General features: G+C 41.8%; 1 protein-coding gene across 6 annotated transcripts in view; it reads right to left on the bottom strand.

Moving 5' to 3' along the window:
• Positions 1-19,997, bottom strand: part of TJP2 (tight junction protein 2) — a 96,222-nt gene that overhangs the window by 24,623 nt on the left and 51,602 nt on the right. For 3 of the 6 annotated variants that reach the window (XM_077817606.1, XM_077817607.1, XM_077817602.1), the window contains 3 exons: positions 5,795-5,848; positions 1,907-2,031; positions 86-188 (listed from right to left, as the gene is read on the bottom strand). In XM_077817606.1, the coding sequence (XP_077673732.1) occupies positions 86-188; positions 1,907-2,031; positions 5,795-5,839 (273 nt within the window). In that variant the 5' untranslated portion in view covers positions 5,840-5,848. Of the gene's footprint in view, positions 1-85; positions 189-1,906; positions 2,032-5,794; positions 5,849-7,027; positions 7,059-7,609; positions 7,646-19,997 lie in introns of those variants that run through there. The other 3 variants (XM_077817603.1, XM_077817605.1, XM_077817601.1) reach the window with 3 other exon arrangements.

Genomic DNA, 19,997 nt, shown 5'->3' on the forward strand with positions numbered 1-19,997 from the left:
TTTTACACCTAGCACAGTAGGTACTGATCTTGGTTGGGGTTATAGGTACAACTATAATGCAAAGAATTTGTAATTGTTAACTCACAATGACAGCCACTTTCCCACTTTTTCTTAACTGCTGCACTGCAAAAGAATGGGGAACATTTTCCATCAGGGTCCCATTAACCATGACTACCCGGTCGTTTTCTCTACAAAAAAAGCACATGATCAATTAGAAGGTACATCCTTTAATTTTCAAATTGAATTCCACTTTTGTTCTGAATGTCCTGTGCATTCACTAACAAAAACAGAACACAAGCTATTCTTAAACATACATATTAGTTTATATAAACTGAGAGAGCTTAAATAAGGCCACATGCTGAAGACTTCTTCCAGTTTTAGCAATTCATTGATTGTTTGTGGTTCTTGTTTTAAATGCCTCTGTGCGTGATTGATGGATGTGCTGATTGTAGGATCGACAATAAAACTTACAAGACAAGGTGGGTGAGGTAATATCTCCTATTGGACCAACTTCTGTTGGTGAGAGAGACAAGCTTTTGAGCTACAGAGAGCTCTTTTTCAGGTCTGGGATAGATATTCAGACTGTCACAGCTAAATATAAGGTGGAACAGATGGTTTAGCATAAGCATACATTCCAAGGTACCATTCAAGGTCAAATGGCCCATTTACACCCCTCCAGTTATAGGGGGGAAAAAAAGGGGGAAGGGGAAAAGACAGCTGGGTGGGTGGGTGGGTGGGTGTGTTAGTGGATTATAGATCATTGTAAAAGCCATAAATCCAGTGTGTCTATTCAGTCCATGAATACATGGCTACAACACTGTATACAATAACTTACAAAATCTGCTAAGGGTCAATGGGTGCATTCTTTTAAAACCTTGACACACATTTTAAGAATTTTACCTCCAGCAGAGGTTTCCACAGCCACATTAGAACTACAGCCTTTATTCCACCTGATGCTATGGCTTGAACTGTTATAGCCACAACAACATTCCACAAATGTTGTCAAGCACTGTTTGCTTACAGTTCTTGGCAAGGTTATTGTACAGTTCTCCTGCCCACTCTGGAAGAAGATTTTTCTGTTGTAAACCAACCGTGCTAGCCAAAAGTCACACTCTGGGCATTAACCCCTAGCTAATCTAGGTGAATATGAGCAACTAGCTAAATTTTACAGAGGAAAAAAGATTAATCTCTAAGGGGATGTGAACAACAAACCTTTTGTCTGTAAAATTTCCCACCACTACAGCTCCATAAGTAGGTCACCCTAGCATAGATAAAGCCATTGGCATTTTTACTTCTGTGTTGTCTGACCCTGGTCACAGCAGTTCTAGATGATACAGTCGCTAAAACAGGCAGTCACTGCTGGCTGGACTACATTAGCATCCCCACATTCCTATGGCTGGCAAAGCTACACAAGCAGCATAAATAATGGAAAATGTCAGGAAAACAGATCTAGTGCAGACAATGCCTAAATTAAGACATCATGCAAACATATTAAATGTGGAGGCAAATGGGTTCGGATATTGTTGTGCTAAGGGCCAACATTATAGCCAGGATTTGAAAGCTGATAACAAGGACACTGTGCATGTGAAGAAGGCTGCCATGAGAAGTAATGTCCTGCTAAAGTTTTTTTTTTCTTAAAAAACACACAAATAAGACATGCTTATGTATAGAACAATACAATATACCACCATCAAAGTAGATTAACTTGTTTATGAGATAAAGGAAAAAGAGGTATGATTTCATTTAAAATATGGTCTGTTGATACAGAAGTCTACAGAAAGAAACACCCTGGATCAAGTCGCTGGGTGTGGCTCTCAAATCAAATCTGCACCTTTATGAAGGCTTTATTCATTCCCTTTATCTGCAAAACATTCCAGTCATGGAGGATATAAGGAAGCACACTTACTGAAGTAATCCATCAGCTGGGCCACCTGGGAGTACGTCGGAGATAACGATGGACGTTTCACCATTTTCAAAATGAGGGTTGTCTCTGCCACCGGAAACTGCAATCCCAAACCCTCTTTTTGAATCCTAAAAAAATACCCCACACACATACATAAAACTGAACACTATTACATTTCAACATGGAGACAGAGATTATGATTAAGCCAACAGACTGTAATCAAAGCGACACTCACTTCAGATAGAAAAATGCAGTTCATATGTACCGTTGCACAAACTAGAATGAAAAAACAATCCACAAAGTAACCAATTTGAGGTTTCCATTGTGAAAGTCAAAACCCAAGCAGGCACGTCATCCTGTGACCAATAAAAACGATGAGAGGACTAGCCGTTTCCTGTGTGATCTCTTGTTTTTTCCCCACCAATGCTAACAATTCACACTGAATTAACTGCCAAGTAGAAAGCTGCAGTTGATTAGTGAATGCTCAAGACCCTGGAGCAGTTTTTCTAGCAATTAACAACTGAACATGCAATGCTATCTAAATTCTAATGACTACTTCATGAAATGGACTATGCAAAATTGTTGCTGATAAAAAAAAGCTACAAATGTGTACTAAGTTCATAAGTGTCTGGTGTCACCATCCACCACCCCCAAGCAGTGCATTAATAGATCATGAGGTACCTATGCCAAACCTGCCTCTGAAGAAAGGGTAGGCTGTCGTAACTTGGGGCTTTTGGGATGCTTGAATGTGAACCAGAAAAGCATATAGTGGGGCAATGAAAGAGGAAGCAAGACTTGTATCTAAACCAGAACACCAATAAATCCTGAATGCAGAGAAGTACAACACAGTGTATATTATATATATATATATATATATATAATTTGTATATAAACAGACACACACATACACACACGCGCGCACACACACTCTACACTCATGAGTGTGTGTGTGTGTGTGTACATTCTGACTGATCATTTAGTACAGCTGGAGCCAGTATCATCTGCTATACTTAGTCACATTTCTGTCTTTTTTAAAAAATACCTAAAGTTACTTGTTACAAAGTTCACTATAACTGAAACATTAGAGAAGAAAAAAAAATTTTCTTTTCATATTTTCAGTTTAATTTATGTATTTCACAGCCCTTCCTGTGCTAGCCATACTCCCACTGACAGCAGTGGCAAAACTCAGTTCTCTCAGTAGGAGCAGGGGAAGGCAAATAAATAGTTTTATGAAGTTGATTTGACGCACTGAGCCTTGGTTGACACTGGCCAGGTTCAGGAGGCCTCAAGCTAAAAACAGCACAGAATTAAGACTTGATCCACTGAGAGAATTAATGGAGCTTGTTATCTCAACAAGCTTGAGACCATTTGGGTAGCAGCCTTAGATGGTACAAACTGACACAACTTGGCCCAATGGAGCTGTGTTGATTTACACAAGCTGAGAATCAGGCCCTTTGCATTTTTTTTTTATAAATGCAAATTTATTACATAGTAACTTAATCAGCAAATCAGGGAATGCAAGGAAACAATGTTAACTAAACCATGTTGCGTGTTACAATATTTTCTATTCCTGTTTTCCCAGTCAAATGTGTTCTTTAGTGTTGAGATAACAAAGTTTAAATGTACTATGTACCATCAAAGGCACATAGGATGTGCAGTGCAGCCAAGTAAACATTAGGTTTCAGAGTAACAGCCGTGTTAGTCTGTATTCGCAAAAAGAAAAGGAGTACCTGTGGCACCTCAGAGACTAACCAATTTATTTGAGCATAAGCTTTTGTGAGCTACAGCTCACTTCATCGGATGCATACCTTTTGTAGTGGTAAACACCCATTTTTTCCATGCTTTGTGTGTATAAAAAGATCTTCTACACTTTCCACAGTATGCATCCGATGAAGTGAGCTGTAGCTCACGAAAGCTTATGCTCAAATAAATTGGTTAGTCTCTAAGGTGCCACAAGTACTCCTTTTCTTTTTAAGTAAACATTACTGTCCAATCCCCAGCTTTTGCATTTCTTGACTGAATTTAACCATTGTATTTAAGAGTGGGTTTTTGAAGTGGTTTTGCATTTATAATAATTAGCACAATATTATTATTACATTTATATTCATGGAAAATAATAATTTAGTATGAGTAATTTATTCTGCCTCTTCATGAATGAGGATAAAATCATTGCCAATCTATCTACATGCATTACACTCCCCGCCCCCTCTTCAGAACTGAAACCACTGCTGATCTGATTGGGAATGTCCTCTGGATTTTAAATCTGCCTTTACATCTCCAAGAAACGAAAAGCTACACGCACTCCCGTTGTGGGGCCATACAGATGTGTGCTCAGTCTTCTGTAGCAGATAATGAAAACTAGCAGGTCACTGCATATAAGATACATTATTTCCCAAAAAAATTACATTAAAAGAATATTAAGGTTGCAAAGGCAACCACTCAAAATTTAGGAAACCAGAATTAAGGCTGCCTGTGCAACCTTAATTTGCCCCCTTGCATGCATGTATTATGATACAATCTTCAATTATAAGATAACATGCTATTTTTGTAGACTCCTGCCTTATTCAGTGCACAGGAGAGATGATGCTCTGTGAACGAATCAGGGTTGTGTTGTGAAGGAGGCTGTTGTCTATAGGACCTCTGCCTCATTTGAGCAGAGCAGGCAATAAATTGTAGGATAAGGAAGCTGCAACCTTTAGCTGATCCCCTGGCCATCCAAATGGCCTATGGGGGCCAGAGTCAGGCAGGACAGAGAGAGAACATCAGAGCTGCTCTATTTTGCTCCGGGGCCTGGCATGTCCAGGCAATGCAAAAGTGTGTAGAACTATTCTTGCAGTCCCCAAAATGTACAGAAATAAAATTTGTTTTCAAAACACAGAAATATCTGACATTGCCTTTAATAGAGGAAAATTGAGAGTTGTACGTGTTGTACTATTCTCTCATGTAATAGCAGCACGTGCATTTGATAATTATGATTAAGGCTAAGATTTAGTCATGGGTATTTTTAGTAAAGGTCATAGACAGGTCACAGGCAATAAACAAAAATTCACAGCCCCTGACCTGTCCATGACTTTTACTATAAATATCTATTACTAAATCTCTGCTCCTGGGCCCCCACCAGCAGTGGGGGCTGACTGCCTCTGGTGGCCCATGGCTCTGAGGCCCCTGGGGACGGCTCTCCCGATGGCCTCTGGGGTCGCCGCCCCAGCCACCCCGTGGCTGTTGCTGCTTGGGCAATCCCCAGGGCCGCCCCTGGGATGGATGCTCGGGCGATCCTTGGGGCCGCTGCTTGGGCTGCCCCCAGGACTGCTGGTGCTTGAGCGCTTCCCAGGGTCAGCTGCACCAGCCACTGCAGCTGCAGAAGTCATGGAGGTCGTGGAAAGTCACGGAATCCATGACTTCCACGACTGCCGTGACAGAATCGCAGCCTTAATCATGATTACAATAATTTTTATATCAGATTCTACTCTTCAGTATAATGGTATACATTTCCATTGATTTCTCAATGTATTTGCAATGCAGCTCCACATCTGAGATTATGAAGTATCCCTGGTAACTGTATCTGCTAACAGGGTTATCCTGTTTTTTAGTCAATTACATATTTATCTATTTGGGTGGTACATATTGCATTTAGACCGTCATTGCTCAAAACCAAACAGTAATAAAGATGGCATTTTAATGGAGTCTTTTAAAAATAGATTTAAAAAATCATGAGAATTTTGTGATTGCCCAGCACTGAAAAAACCTCAAGATGAGCAATATCCATTTTGGTCAACAAAAATAACCAAGTTTCAGCTCCAAATATGTTAATAAAAACTGTAGTAGCACATGTTTAAAATAAAAGGAGCAATAGCGCATCTGAAAACTAAAAATATAAACACACGCTCTCACCTTTTGTAAGGTCACAGTGTACTGTTCCCATATCAGTTCTTCCATGCCTGGGGCCTGTAACACAAAAACCAAAACCAAAAAGCAATTAACCAACAAGCAACATAAACAAATAACTACCCCAGAATAAAATCTGGAAGGTTCCATTTCAGAAACTGTTGAAACAACTAATTTAAGTATTCGATGGTGTCAGCTATAGAACACATTTGTTTTTATGTCAAATGACAATGAGACTAAAATGAAAAAAATTGGAGAGGGAATGTATATTTTGAATTTGGCAGGTTATATATATATATATATATATATATATATATATATATATATATATATATACACATATATATATATATATATATATATACATATACACACGCACACATACATACATATACACACACACACACCTTTGTGTGTGCACCCGTACATACACTCTGGTAACACACTGTGCAGGGAATATTCCCAAGGCCAATACAAAATAAATCACAACGTATTGCCATTAACTGTCTGGATTCTGAAAATGGACAAAATATTGCAAATTCAAGACCAAGGGCAATTTAGAATCCATTCCTAATCAATGACTGTAAATCTGACCTTGAATTCTACATCATAGATAATAAGATTCCAGTGCTAAAGAGTATTTACAAGTGGAAACCCCTCCCAAAGATGCTAACTTAGCAGCAATAAGTTTTAGGAAGAAGAAGAAAAACATCCAAACCTAAGTAAATAAGAAAAACTCAGCACTGATGTTAGGGAGCCAGGGTAACAGACTTGGCTGGATTACATCTCCCATGACGCACCACAGTCTCCCTTCTTGCTGAGATGCTGTGGTGCATCACAGGAATCACATGTAATCTTGCAGTGTGTCTGGCCCACAGAGAAAAAAGAAATAACAATCCCATGGGGCACCAAAGTAGCATTTCTGAATGGAAATTTTCTATTTATGAACAAAAATGATGTTCACTTCAGTTTGTCTACTGAAAGTAGACATGTTTCATGGAAAGCAGACACTTTTTGCAAAAAAATCTGTTACACAAAACCCCAGTTTTCCATAGAAGAGTAGTTTAAATAGAACTTTGACCAGCTTTAACACTAATCAAGAAAGGAGTAGACGTGAAGGAAGGAAGTGTATAAGTGTAGTGTTTTTAGAAGTATAGTTAACACTACAATAAGTCCACCTCTATTAGGCTATCCCCATCTTAATTAGCTATTTTGAAGTGTACTCAACGTTTCCAGTACCATTGTTTTATTGCAGCAGCAGACCATTAAGCACACAGTTGTTTCTGTTCTCTTGGATGATCAAAGACCCCATGAAGCGTCACAGGGAAAGAATCCACACAGCGGATTCTGGGTACACCTGGATTAGGTGGTCGTGTTTCACTGCGGAGGTCACTGGATGAAAAAAAGCTTGTAGTCCCTGCTCCAAACATTATTTAAGGAACACCCAAAATATTCCTTACTCTTATCAAACAGTTTATAATACAGAAATACATCTTAGCATACATGAATACAAACATCTTTATATTAATAATGCACCAATACTGTCTCTCTAAAAATGGATAGATAATCTCAATTTTCTATTTCTGAAGTTAGTAGATCCTACAAATCAAGATCTAGAACTACAACTAACAAAAATACACTATAAAAGTCAAAGCAGAGGTTTTATGGAGGGAGGAGGTAGTGTTAAAACCTATAGAAATAAATATTTTAAAACATCTGTCTTCTCATCTAGCCTAGTGAGACAGAGACAGAGAAAGAGTTATGGAGTTAAAATCATTACTATTAAAGCATTCTTGCCCTGGGTTGAGTAGATTAACCTACTTGCTGAAACACATGGTCAGTGAAATCATCATCTGTCAAATAATGGTGCTTCCAGCTATCCCATGTCACCAGCTGGCCAGTAGAACTAGACAGTTAAATTTCTGCTGCTAGTTGCCACTTTGTTGTCTCTCTCTACCTTCTTCCAACATGTGGGAGAACCCTGCACAGAAAAAAATCCTTGGGAACTGATGTGTTTTCAGTTCTGCTTTTCTCATTTGTTTGTTTGGTTTTTAAAACTATATGCAGCACTGGCTTGGGAGCAGGGGGATCTCAGCTGTCATTTCCATCCTGCAGTTTCCCTTGAAGAGAGCCTTAAAAATGTGAGCAGATATCAAATGATCTCTAAAATTGGAAGGACAAGCAGCTGGGCTCAATTTCTGCAACAACAGGCTATGGGCTAGTCGTGGTAAAATCTGAAAGGACTCCTCCCACCAACAGCCAAAACATTTTTAGTGTAAAATGAGTCAGTCAGTTAAATTTGGTGTATATTTCAAATAGTCTTACTGTCCCTCCCCTCAAGATTCTGAGGCCGGCCCTGGGCATATTACGGTGTCCAGTGATGGAGAGGAAAGGAATAGACTGGCCAAGGTCAGAGGAAGCAAGCTGACCTAGGGAAAAGGCTCCATGTTTCAGAACACAAGCCATGCGTTACAACACAAGGACGCTGAACGAATCCTGAGCCTAGCCCAAAGAATGCTCTAGAGTCTAGAGTGATGAGGAAACGGAGGTAGGGAAATGATGTAGGGTTTATTTAATTTAATTTATTTATTTATTACAGATCTGTACATTTCTTGTGATTAAATAAAGAGCAATTCTGTGTTAGATTTCTGTGGAAAGTGTCTGTGTGTTATATGCTATACCCACCATGGGGCCCCTTCAAAACGTAAACTTTGGGTGGAGTTCTGGGAGAAGGTGTGTAAAGATACAGCAGTATTCGGAGGGGCTAGCACTGGTTCCAGGGTCTGGGCTGGGGACTGCCTGGTCACAACTGTCAGGACAGGGTGCTAGACAGGATCTGCACCTTGAGACTGTGCCTAGGGACCTTAAGACTGGGACAGTGCCTGGCCTTTGTTCGGACTCTGGAGGCTGAACATCCAGCAGCGAAGTTTTTTCACAGCTATCTGGTAGAGTGCCAGCAGTGGAGACTGAGCAGATCAGTGTCAGTGGAAAAGGACAGTCATGCTTAGAAATATGTTAGCTGGTCATGAAAAGAAATCAAGGAAGGAAAAATCTATTACCAAGACAGGACAACTAGTTCTTGACATACTGATAAAATTACACAGGCTATATAATGTACAGTACTGAATGGTCACCTTGGTAGTCTATCAGGCCCTGAAAACATCTGCACTGCCCTAAATCTCCAACTAATAATCTCTTGAACATTATAAAATGTACTGCTGCTTGCCAGTGCTGAGATGCTAACCAATACTGACAGATTAATGGAAAGAAGGAGAATGAGAAGGAGGGAAAGACTACAAATGTTACAAATCACCATCTGAGGAGCTCTGACTGTATCAGAACTATGATTTAACCCTCTATCAAAGAGCAAAATTCCTGCTTTGTTAGAAATCAGTATCCTAAAGCAGAAGATGGGTCTCTACTCTAAATGCACCAAGAAAAAAAGCACCTTTTATTCCTGAGACTTTTTCATGTCATTGGCTAGCTGTAAAGAAATGCAAAGGGAGACTATGGTTTTTGTTTCTTTTAAAAAGTCTCACAGGAACACAATGGTTACTGCATTACCCACACACAGAGAAAGAACTGCTGACAAGAGGCACAAGCAAAAGAAAAGAACCCTATTTATTTGTCAGATTACTGAAAGTAACTATTTGGCGAGTTTACTCAGGTTTTTCCTTCAACTAGAACTGTGGTGTTTTCTATATAAATGAAACTTACTGTAATTAGCCAATATGAGTTCAGTAGTGACTTCAGCCAGTACAATACTTCTAACTAAAATATCAGTATCAGGATTTGTTTAAATATTCATGGTGCTCAGATACCAAGGTGACAGATGCCTTATTAATAGCTAGAATAGAAGGATCAGTAGCCCCTTGATTACGAAACTATTCAAGGGTGGAAATTTTGAATGACAATTTGCTAGAATAAAAATTACACTGTGTATAGAACACACAACCCTTGCTGATAATTATCACATATTTATACAATTTCTTATTACTGAGTTACCAAACACACACTTAAAAAAAAACAAAACAAACAATACCTGGGTGTGAAAGTGTAGGGAGGGCTTAGAACAAGATATAATGTAAAAACCAACTCACGTGCCCTTTTAAAATCCTCAGCTTTTTCACTGCATGTGCCCACATTCTCTGTAGAGCTTGAGCGGTCTTCATTGTTGCAGGGTATATAATCTGTGCATCCCAGTCTTTTCATCAGTTTCCACCACTCAACAATGTTATGTAATTCTAATACAATAGTGGCCTACATACTCAACAAATCCCGCTGTCATTTCACACAGTAACACATCAAAACACAAAGAAGAAAAATCTAATACCTAAGCAAGCTCCACTTATGAGACACAAAAAACAATTAAGACAATTAACTTTAAATGTCTCAACACAGATTAATATGCATGAGGTTTTTTTAATTCTAAATTGTTAATCCTTATGATATTTTTCCTATAAATATATCAGAAACTTTAAGACAAGATTTGCATTTGTGGTTATTTAAAAAGTCAGACTATGCTAGTAGTATTTTATAGTAATAACCTGTGACCAGAATAAATCTTAAAGCTGAACTCTTAGGCCCCAATCCTTCAAAATCTTATGGACCTGACTAACTTTACACAAGTGAGTAATCCCACGGGATTACTCATGTCTGTAAAATTATTCATATGCATAAATGCTTGCAGGATTAGGGCCTTATTTAGCTCCAGCAAACAAAAAGTGAGCAAAATATTAAAGAGGAACCTCATGCCAGTCTCTCAGTGACTTGCAAATACTGTTTTGTTTTTTCCTAAATACTAAATCAATAAAAACAGGACAAAAAGTTAGCCATACACCCTAAAGAGATCACTTTACTGTAAAATAAACTATCAGTCCTTTATCAGTGAATGCTGTAAACTTTTGCAGATTTATACCTACAATCTTTCCTCCTAAGCTTTATATAAGAAAGCTTCACAGAAAGTTAACTTAAATGTCAAACACAGAGAAACAGGCATTTGTGGCAAGTTTAACATTTTCACACACACACACACACACACACACACACACACACACACACACACACACAAAAAATAGCATGTATATTTCATCTTTCGGTGTTGGAACACATTTGTAAACTGCTGAAGATTCATGCAACATTGGAAAACATCAGGTCATTTTTCCACAGGACAGGTTTAATGCAAAGCCCTGCTTTGCAAGCTTGCCCATGTAATCTCCTATATTTCCTCTGGACTCACCAGGAGGGCTAGAATGGAAACAACATTGAGCTTCCAAGACAACTGCCAACAACGCATTCTACTACATCAAGGACCGTTTCTTCAGCACCAACAAGGAGAAAGTTGTTTTGTATGAACCTAGGACTAACAAGCTTGGCTTTGCATCCCAAAGGAGTGTGGAGTTACTCAAAAATAACTTCGTACTTTAAACAAATGTTAGTTCACAAAATAATTTTGAAATTTCATAGTTCTTCCTCCACCAAAACAACTAGTGGCATAGCAAATATAAAGCTGGCCTGATTTTTAAGAAATGCTGTTCATCCATAACGTGCAGCAAAATGGGGGCTCCACCCTGCAGGTGCTGTGCTCTCTGGCCTGACTTGGCAAACCTCTTAACATTAAGCATGCAAGGAGGCCCATTGCAACCACGTGCTTTGCTAGATCAGGGCCAGAATGCTCAGTAGCTTGTAGGATTGAAACCAAAGAGTTACATGCTCAGCAAGTCTGGAAAAAACAAACAAACAAACCAAAACAAACAAAACAGGCCAAAAGCAAGTAAAATACACATATTCTGCTGCACCCCCATACATTATATTTAAATAATAATAATAATAATAATAAATAATAATAATAACAACAACCAACCAAAATGGTCATTTGCAAGAAATCCAAAGAGAGGGCACAGGTCTGGGATGGGTAAAAACACTGTGACATCACTAATACAGAACGATCAGAGACCCAAATTCAAAGCATGGATAGACCCATTTAAGTAGAAGAATGAGTTAAATAAAGGTAAAATGGGCAAGTACAAATGATCTGGCAGAGCTTGGAGGAACAGAATTTAAAACAAATAAATAAAAATTCATCCAGAAGAACATTTTTTACCTGTATATATTGTTTCTGTATCTCTGATGTCTTGTTGCTTATTTTATTCAAGCAACAGGCAGCAGGAACCATTAAATGGAAGCACAGATTTTGGCACTCACTGGTAGCCCTGTCTTGGCTCTCCTCTTGTCCCCAGATTGAGTGTCCACAGCATTCCAAACACAAAGTAAATACTAAATAGGAAAAATGTAATAAAAAATTAAATAGGTTGACAGTGCCTAGCCATGAAAAGTTAAAAACTTGCAGGAGGAACCAGGATCTATCCAACAATAGTAGAACCAGACCTACAAGACACACCTGCTTGGACCAGGGGGAGTGATTACAATACAGGGGGCCTTGTTTGCTTGGGTCTTGCCAAACCTTTTGTACAGCATAGTAACTGAGGGAAAGAGAGATGAAAGACCGATTCCGCCAGAGCAAAAAAGCATCTATACAAAATACCTGACTTTTCATGCTTCTGCTGCAAAACAGTGGGATGCTCTTCCCACATATATCAGGAAATAGGCACCCAAAGACATATGCTGAGTAGGAGACAGCAGACTTTTGGACTTGTTCACCTCCAGAATGAGATATTTTAATATCTTCACAATTGGAACTCCCCAAGCCACTGGTAAGAAGGCTCCCTGAAACAAACAACTCTCCAAGTGATATACCAACAGCTCCACACCACCTGTTCTCAGCTGGGCTGCAAAGACAGTCTTCATCTTGCCAGAGAGACCTGGGACCAAGGCAATGGTGAAAGAAGGAGTCCGTTACTGCAGGCAATAATTCCCCAGGCACAATTGCCACTGTTAGGAAGTGGATGGCATGTGGAGATAAGAATCTTGGTGATCCACAGTTCATGTGGATTCTAGTTCGGACCTCTTTTTGGAGACAAACTGAGGTACTCATTTCAGGATGTGAAGGTTGCTCCCTGATTCCTTTTAGAGTAACAGCCGTGTTAGTCTGTATTCGCAAAAAGAAAAGGAGTACTTGTGGCACCTTAGAGACTAACCAATTTATTTGAGCATGAGCTTTCGTGAGCTACAGCTCACTTCATCAGATGCATACCGTGGAAACTGCAGCAGACTTTATATATACACAGAGAATATGAAACAATACCTCCTCCCACCCCACTGTCCTGCTGGTAATAGCTTATCTAAAGTAATCTTCAGGTTAGGCCATTTCCAGCACAAATCCAGGTTTTCTCACCCTCCACCCCCCCACACAAATTCACTCTCCTGCTGGTGATAGCCCATCCAAAGTGACAACTCTTTACACAATGTGCATGATAATGAAGTTAGGCCATTTCCTGCACAAATCCAGGTTCTCTCACTCCCTCACCCCCCTCCAAAAACCCACCTCCATACACACACAAACTCACTCTCCTGCTGGTAATAGCTCATCCAAACTGACCACTCTCCAAGTTTAAATCCAAGTTAAACCAGAACATCGGGGGGGGGGGGTGTAGGAAAAAACAAGAGGAAATAGGCTACCTTGCATAATGACTTAGCCACTCCCAGTCTCTATTTAAGCCTAAATTAATAGTATCCAATTTGCAAATGAATTCCAATTCAGCAGTTTCTCGCTGGAGTCTGGATTTGAAGTTTTTTTGTTTTAAGATAGCGACCTTCATGTCTGTGATTGCGTGACCAGAGAGATTGAAGTGTTCTCAAATCCAGACTCCAGCGAGAAACTGCTGAATTGGAATTCATTTGCAAATTGGATACTATTAATTTAGGCTTAAATAGAGACTGGGAGTGGCTAAGTCATTATGCAAGGTAGCCTATTTCCTCTTGTTTTTTCCTACCCCCCCCCCCCCCAGATGTTCTGGTTTAACTTGGATTTAAACTTGGAGAGTGGTCAGTTTGGATGAGCTATTACCAGCAGGAGAGTGAGTTTGTGTGTGTATGGGGGTGGGTTTTTGGAGGGGGGTGAGGGAGTGAGAGAACCTGGATTTGTGCAGGAAATGGCCTAACTTCATTATCATGCACATTGTGTAAAGAGTTGTCACTTTGGATGGGCTATCACCAGCAGGAGAGTGAATTTGTGTGGGGGGGTGGAGGGTGAGAAAACCTGGATTTGTGCTGGAAATGGCCTAACCTGAAGATTACTTTAGATAAGCTATTACCAGCAGGACAGTGGGGTGGGAGGAAGTATTGTTTCATATTCTCTGTGTATATATAAAGTCTGCTGCAGTTTCCACGGTATGCATCTGATGAAGTGAGCTGTAGCTCACGAAAGCTCATGCTCAAATAAATTGGTTAGTCTCTAAGGTGCCACAAGTACTCCTTTTCTTTTTTCCCTGATTCCTTGCGGACTTCTAAATAAACAAATTAGATGCTTGTGAACCTCTTCTCTGGGTGGAATGGAATGAGGATGTGAATGTTTTGCAGATGATGCACAATGAGCAGGACTATGTCTCTTTTCCCCAGGACTTGGGGCAGCGAGGAGAGGAAAATACAAGGGAGAGGTGGAAGTTCTTGACCCAGAGGGTCTCAGAAAATAAAGGAGAGAAGCCTGCTGTTGGAGGCAGTTTCTTTCCACTGATTGAGACAAACCAGAAGCTTCCTCCTTGTTGCCACCCTCTGAGGGGAAAGATAGTCAGAATTCATGGTGAGGCTGGTATTTGTTGGTCCGACCTCTTCCCCTGTAGCCAGGGAAGTGAACAGACTGGTTTACCGGATACCTGTATCTATACCTGCCAGGTCTATATGAGGAAAGAGGATACCTGACACCCTTGTTAGGCCTGTTGGCGGCACGGGAGGAGTTAGAGGCCTGAGGTTTTTTGCGATCTCCTGGTATAACTGTACTCTTCGAAAGATCCTTTAAGGCCTGGTCTAAGGTTTCCCCAAAGAGATGACCGCCATCATAAGGAAGGCCAACAAGTTTGAGTCTGGCTGAAAGTTCTCCACCTGTTAAGGGACAGAGCCAGAGGGCTCTCCTAGCCACCGTGAGAGTTGCTATGTTATGGGCAGCCAGGTGGAGGGAATCCTGGGCTGCATCATGAAGATAGCAGGATGCCAGGTCACAAAGGGTGCACACCTTGCGAGATGACCTAGAAACAGGCCTCTTAGAGTGGGGCAATAATTTCCTTAGCCATTCCACCAGTGACCTAGCTGCATACAGGGAGTAAATGGAGACTGAAAGCTGGATGGTAGCAAATTCATAGGCACTCTTAAGAGCCTCATCTACCTTACGTTCTAAAGGGTTCGTGAGAACAGTTTCTCCCTCAACAGGACATGAAGATTTAGTGAAGAGAGATGCTATTACAGAATCAACTCTTGGTGCAGAGGCCCACAGCTTACCTTTCTCAGCTGGAAGTTTGTAAAGCTTAGCCAGATGTGTAGGTAATATAAACTGAGCATCTGGAGCCTGCCAGATGTTTTTAATTAAGGCACTGATGGATGGGTGAAGGGGAATGGTATCATCTGGCTTCTCCTCCACAAGATGGGGCAATTTCCTTGAGCCACTTTGTGAGGTATAACATTTTAGCCTGAGTTGCTTCATAAGATATTTGCACAGATAGGGTAGATCCTCAATCAGGAATCTTCGAGATGAGTCTGTTTCACCAGGTGTTTCCTCAGGCTCGGAGGATACCAGTTTCCCTTCCTCAATGAAGTCAGAGGAGACTCGGGTAACCTTGGTAGAGGATCTCCCCTTTACTTCCATCAGGGATTTGCTGGATGAATGTGGTTCATATGGCCCTTCCTCAGGCTCAGAGGACATCACTTCCTCTTCCTCAAAGGAGTCATTTATGAAAGGAATCAGGGACATTGCTTGCACTGAATTCCCTATAGCTGATAATCCTCTATACTCTCTGCCATTCATCTTCGCTTCCTTTGGAGCTGTAGGAGCTAAAGTAAAAGGAACTGCTTTTGTGTAAGGTGGAGCTGTGAAAGCTCTTTGTAAAGTCACTGGTCTGCTAATCTTGACAGGGAGTGCTTGGGAAGCAGAAGGAGTCTTCACAAATGCCTTAGTGATAAGAGAGGCATGGTCTGGCAAAAAAGTGGGAGGCAAGGTCACATCTTCCACAGATAATCTTGAAGCAGAGGGAGGAATAGGAGGAGAATTTCCTACCTCCCATGCAGACTTCTGTGCTGCTGAAATAACTCCTTCAAAAGAGCAGCTGACAGGCATTAAGAAGCAGAGTCCCGGATCGCTGAATGGCTCAGAGGTTCCTGGACAACCGAGACAAACTGGACCCATAAAAGTAGCTTGCGAAGGATGATCACAATGGGAACACTGCTTGCCTTTCTTCTCTTGCTAGTCCATTCTGATTAACTTCACAGATGTTGAGGAGAAGCAGCACGAGGAGTAGCGTGCAACCTATTCCCAGTGAAGCAGAGAAGACTGGGGAGAAGACAAGGCAGTACTTCAAGTAATGATGGCACAGTGCTATATGCAACATGATTAGTGCTGCTACCTGCCACACAAGCAAAACAAGGAACTACCTTTCTCTCCAGACAGATGTATTACAAGGGTACACAAACTTGCAGTGTAAAGTCAATGTCATATCACCCCAAATCAAATAATAAATATTACTTATCATACAAGTATTAATAGACACCCACTATATGGCACTCATTTAGCAACGGAATGCCAGTCCTTGAGAAACAAGACATCCTTTTCACATGGAAAGTAATTTGGTGCACAGAGTTTTGTTCAAGTGCACAATCTTTCTAAAGACTTGTCCCATATAGCACCATGGAAAAGCACTTTATAAAGAAAAGTATTATAAATCCTATTTTACCAATGGAGGCACTGAGGCATAGGGAGGTGGAGTGATTTAGCCATGATGGACTTGTCTTTACAGGGAGACAAATAAGGTGTGTCCTTAACTCTTTGAATTAGCTTGCTCAAGTTAACTAACACAAGTTAAAAATCTTAGTGCCTCCAAGGAAATCTGTAGTTTTCACACAAGTTAGCAGGTCAGGTTAAATCCTAGGCTCCCCCACAGTCTAACTCAACTTGCTAACATGGATGAAGACTAAAAATTGCATTGGCTTCACTAGGATTTTACCTTGTGTTAGTTAACTCGAGTAAGCGAACAAAGAGCTAAGGACACACGTTTTTGGTTAGTGAAGAGACACCCTATTTCATAGGCAGAACCAGGAACAGAACGCAGGCCTCTTTATTTCCAATCCAATGCTCTAGCTACTGGACCATGCTGCCGCCCAGCTTTCTTCCCTCCCTTCTAGCAGCAAACAGTCACGTTTTGCAAAGAAAGGCTGTATCTACAATAGGAAAGTTAGGAAGAAACATGGACTCATGATGGAAACTGTAGTTAGAGCCACAAAATTTGCTGTTGTTTCTACCCCTTGCTGCAGAATTATACCACAGAATCCAGGGACTGCGAGGCAGAATTTAGGACCAGACTGCTACGGAATACATAGGGCAATGGCTCTCGTGGATATGGGTACGGTCATCACGCTACTGAGAGCGGGGTTAGATGATACTGAAGTAAAAACGTCCAAGTCTTGTTTCCACTACAGCTCCACTGTTGCAAACATTGGTGGAGAATTAAGAAGCCCAACTTTCCTAGTGTAAACAAGGATCAAAGGGAAAAGCATTTCCTATTCCATTATAAATCAGGTTTAGGCCTTTAAAGCACTAAGGAAATTTTGCAAAAGTTTCCTAGAGTTGCTAAAACTATTTTATGGTTTAAAAAAACATCATCTAATCCTGCTCAGAGCAGGGCTCATTATCCCAGCTGAAGGAGGCTGCATCTAGGCTCCTCTTACTCTGCAGCTGAACACCGCCTCCTGGCTCCTAGTGCCAGTTGTGCTCCCCTTCTGTGTGCTGGGAGCCTTCCTGTTTTCTATTCTGTGCAACAGTGAGTGCCGATGGTGGGGCTGGGGGAAATGAGGGAGGGGAATGTGGAAGTGAGGGGAGGGGGATGAGATGGAGAAAAAGGGAATAGGTGAATCGCGGGGGGAAGCAGGAACCCAGCATGCGGCAACCCCTCAGCAGCAGCTGGGGTTCCCCTGTTAAGCAGGCCCATCGAACCTTTACCCTGACAAGCCCTACCCACCTACACCTGGTGCACAGAGTGTCTCTGGAATATCAGGGCAGTTCACAGTCTGTTCCTTGTAAGTCCCAGGCCTTCTTCTCAGGCCCTGGCTGTGCTGTAGGGATGCTGTGGGTTGGACACTTGCTCTGGTGGTGGCCACATGCTCTCAGGCGCTAAGTGGTAGGACCCTTCTTCCCAGTGTCACCCCTGCCCTGTCGGGGTTACAATCCAAGCCTGGCCTGCAGAGCCTCTTGGCTGAGGCATCTCCCTGTGCTGGGCCCGCTGCCCAGGGTCCCCCTCGCTCTCCCCAGCTGCTCACCACACCCAGCTCTGGACTGCTCCAGCCCCAGCTCCACTCTGTCTCAGCACTGCTGCTGCTTCTGCTCTGCCTCCAGCTCCCTAGGTGGCTTCTTTGGCCCCTCTGCCTCTGGTTGCTACAGCTCTGCTCCCAGGACAGGTCTGCTCTGCAGGCTGCTTCTGTGACTCTGCTCCCAGCACTGACCTGCTTCATGGGCTGCTTTTCTGGCCCCTCTGGCTCTGGTTGCTGCAGCTCCGCTGCCAGGGTAAGTCTGCTCTTTCTGGGCTGTGGCTCTAGCCTTGGGGCTGCAGCTCTGCTCCCAGCACAGGGTCTGCTCTCTCTGGGCTGCTTTTCTGGTCCCTCTGGATCTCGCACAGCCCTGCTCCCCAGCTTAGCGTGGGCCCCTGATTTCTCCTTAGCTCGGCCCCACTCTGTCTGACCCAAGTAAATCCAGCTCACCCAGAGGACGGGACCTCCCTGGCCTCCTGACTCCCTGATTAGCCTGCCTGCCCGCCCTATCATTCAGGCTGACCTGAAGCATTGGCTTCTCCCCATTGTTGCTGGGGCTATCAGTCTCAGGGTCCTGGTTTCCCATAGACCCTTCCCCTTTTAGTACTGGAGCTAGCCAACCAAAACACCCCCACTGAATGTTAGTAAGGCGGCAACAGACACCTTACATATAGAGTTAAATGCTGAAACCCTAAAAATCGAATAAACAACCCCAAATCCCTCCAATGGTCCATTAGATATCTAGACATCACTTCTGTATACTGTGGGCATGATCCTCAGCAGGTATAAATCAGCACAGCTTCATGTCCCAATCCAAAGCATGTACATTATAGACTCCATATTCCACTAGATGGTGCAATGATACAGCTATACAAGTTAGGACACTCTGACTCTCTCATATGAAGAGTTATGTTGGAAACTAGAAGTGTGTGTATGTGCAGGGGTGGGGTTAACACGCTGAAGAGAATGACAAAGCAGATTTGGAGCAGAATAATGCACACTTTGTTTGGATTTTTCTGCATATTATTTATGGCTAGTATACCTCAATATGGTGCTAGTGCAATGATAACTTTCCTTACTTATCTCTGCAACAGAGTGGACTCGAAATGTAGCTGAGTGAATAGCGTATTATAAAATTATTCAAGCTATATGTCAGAAAAAGAGGCCAATCTATGAACTTTTCTTCTTATTTCTCTACCTAATATTCCTCCAGATTGATAAAGGAGCACTTAGTATTTTACTATCCATTCTAGAGTGACTACATTTAACCTGAATTGATAAATAAATAGAAAGTCATCTTTTTTGGACTAATCTGCAGATTTTGCCACATTTTTGGGTCAAAAATACAGTGGCTATAATTTTAGGGTGAGGTTTTCACTAGCTTCTAAGGATTTAGGAGCACTAGTCCCACTGGAAGACAAATCCCACCCTACATTTTTGAAGTGGCTTTTCATCCAGCAAGCTCTCAAGTCCCATATTTATCTCTCGTCTGTCATACTGTGTATGGCTGGAGCCCAGGCTCTAAGCCATACATATGTAAGTCATACAGGGTACATCTACACTGCAAAAAAGACCCATGGCAGGAAGTCTCAGGCTCCCCTCCCTGAGTCAGCTGACCCAGGCCTCCTGCTTGTTTTTTTATCCCTGTGCAGACATACCCTCAGAGTCTGGGTCAACTGACTCGGCCTTGAGCTATGGGGCTAAAAATAGCAGCGTAGATGTTTGGGCTTGGGCTGGAGCCTGGGCTACAAGATAGGGGTGCCAACTTTCTAATCACACAAAACCAAATGCCCTTGCCCCATCCGTT

This window comes from Eretmochelys imbricata, chromosome 5 (assembly GCF_965152235.1).
Source record: "Eretmochelys imbricata isolate rEreImb1 chromosome 5, rEreImb1.hap1, whole genome shotgun sequence".
NCBI lineage: Eukaryota > Metazoa > Chordata > Testudines > Cheloniidae > Eretmochelys > Eretmochelys imbricata.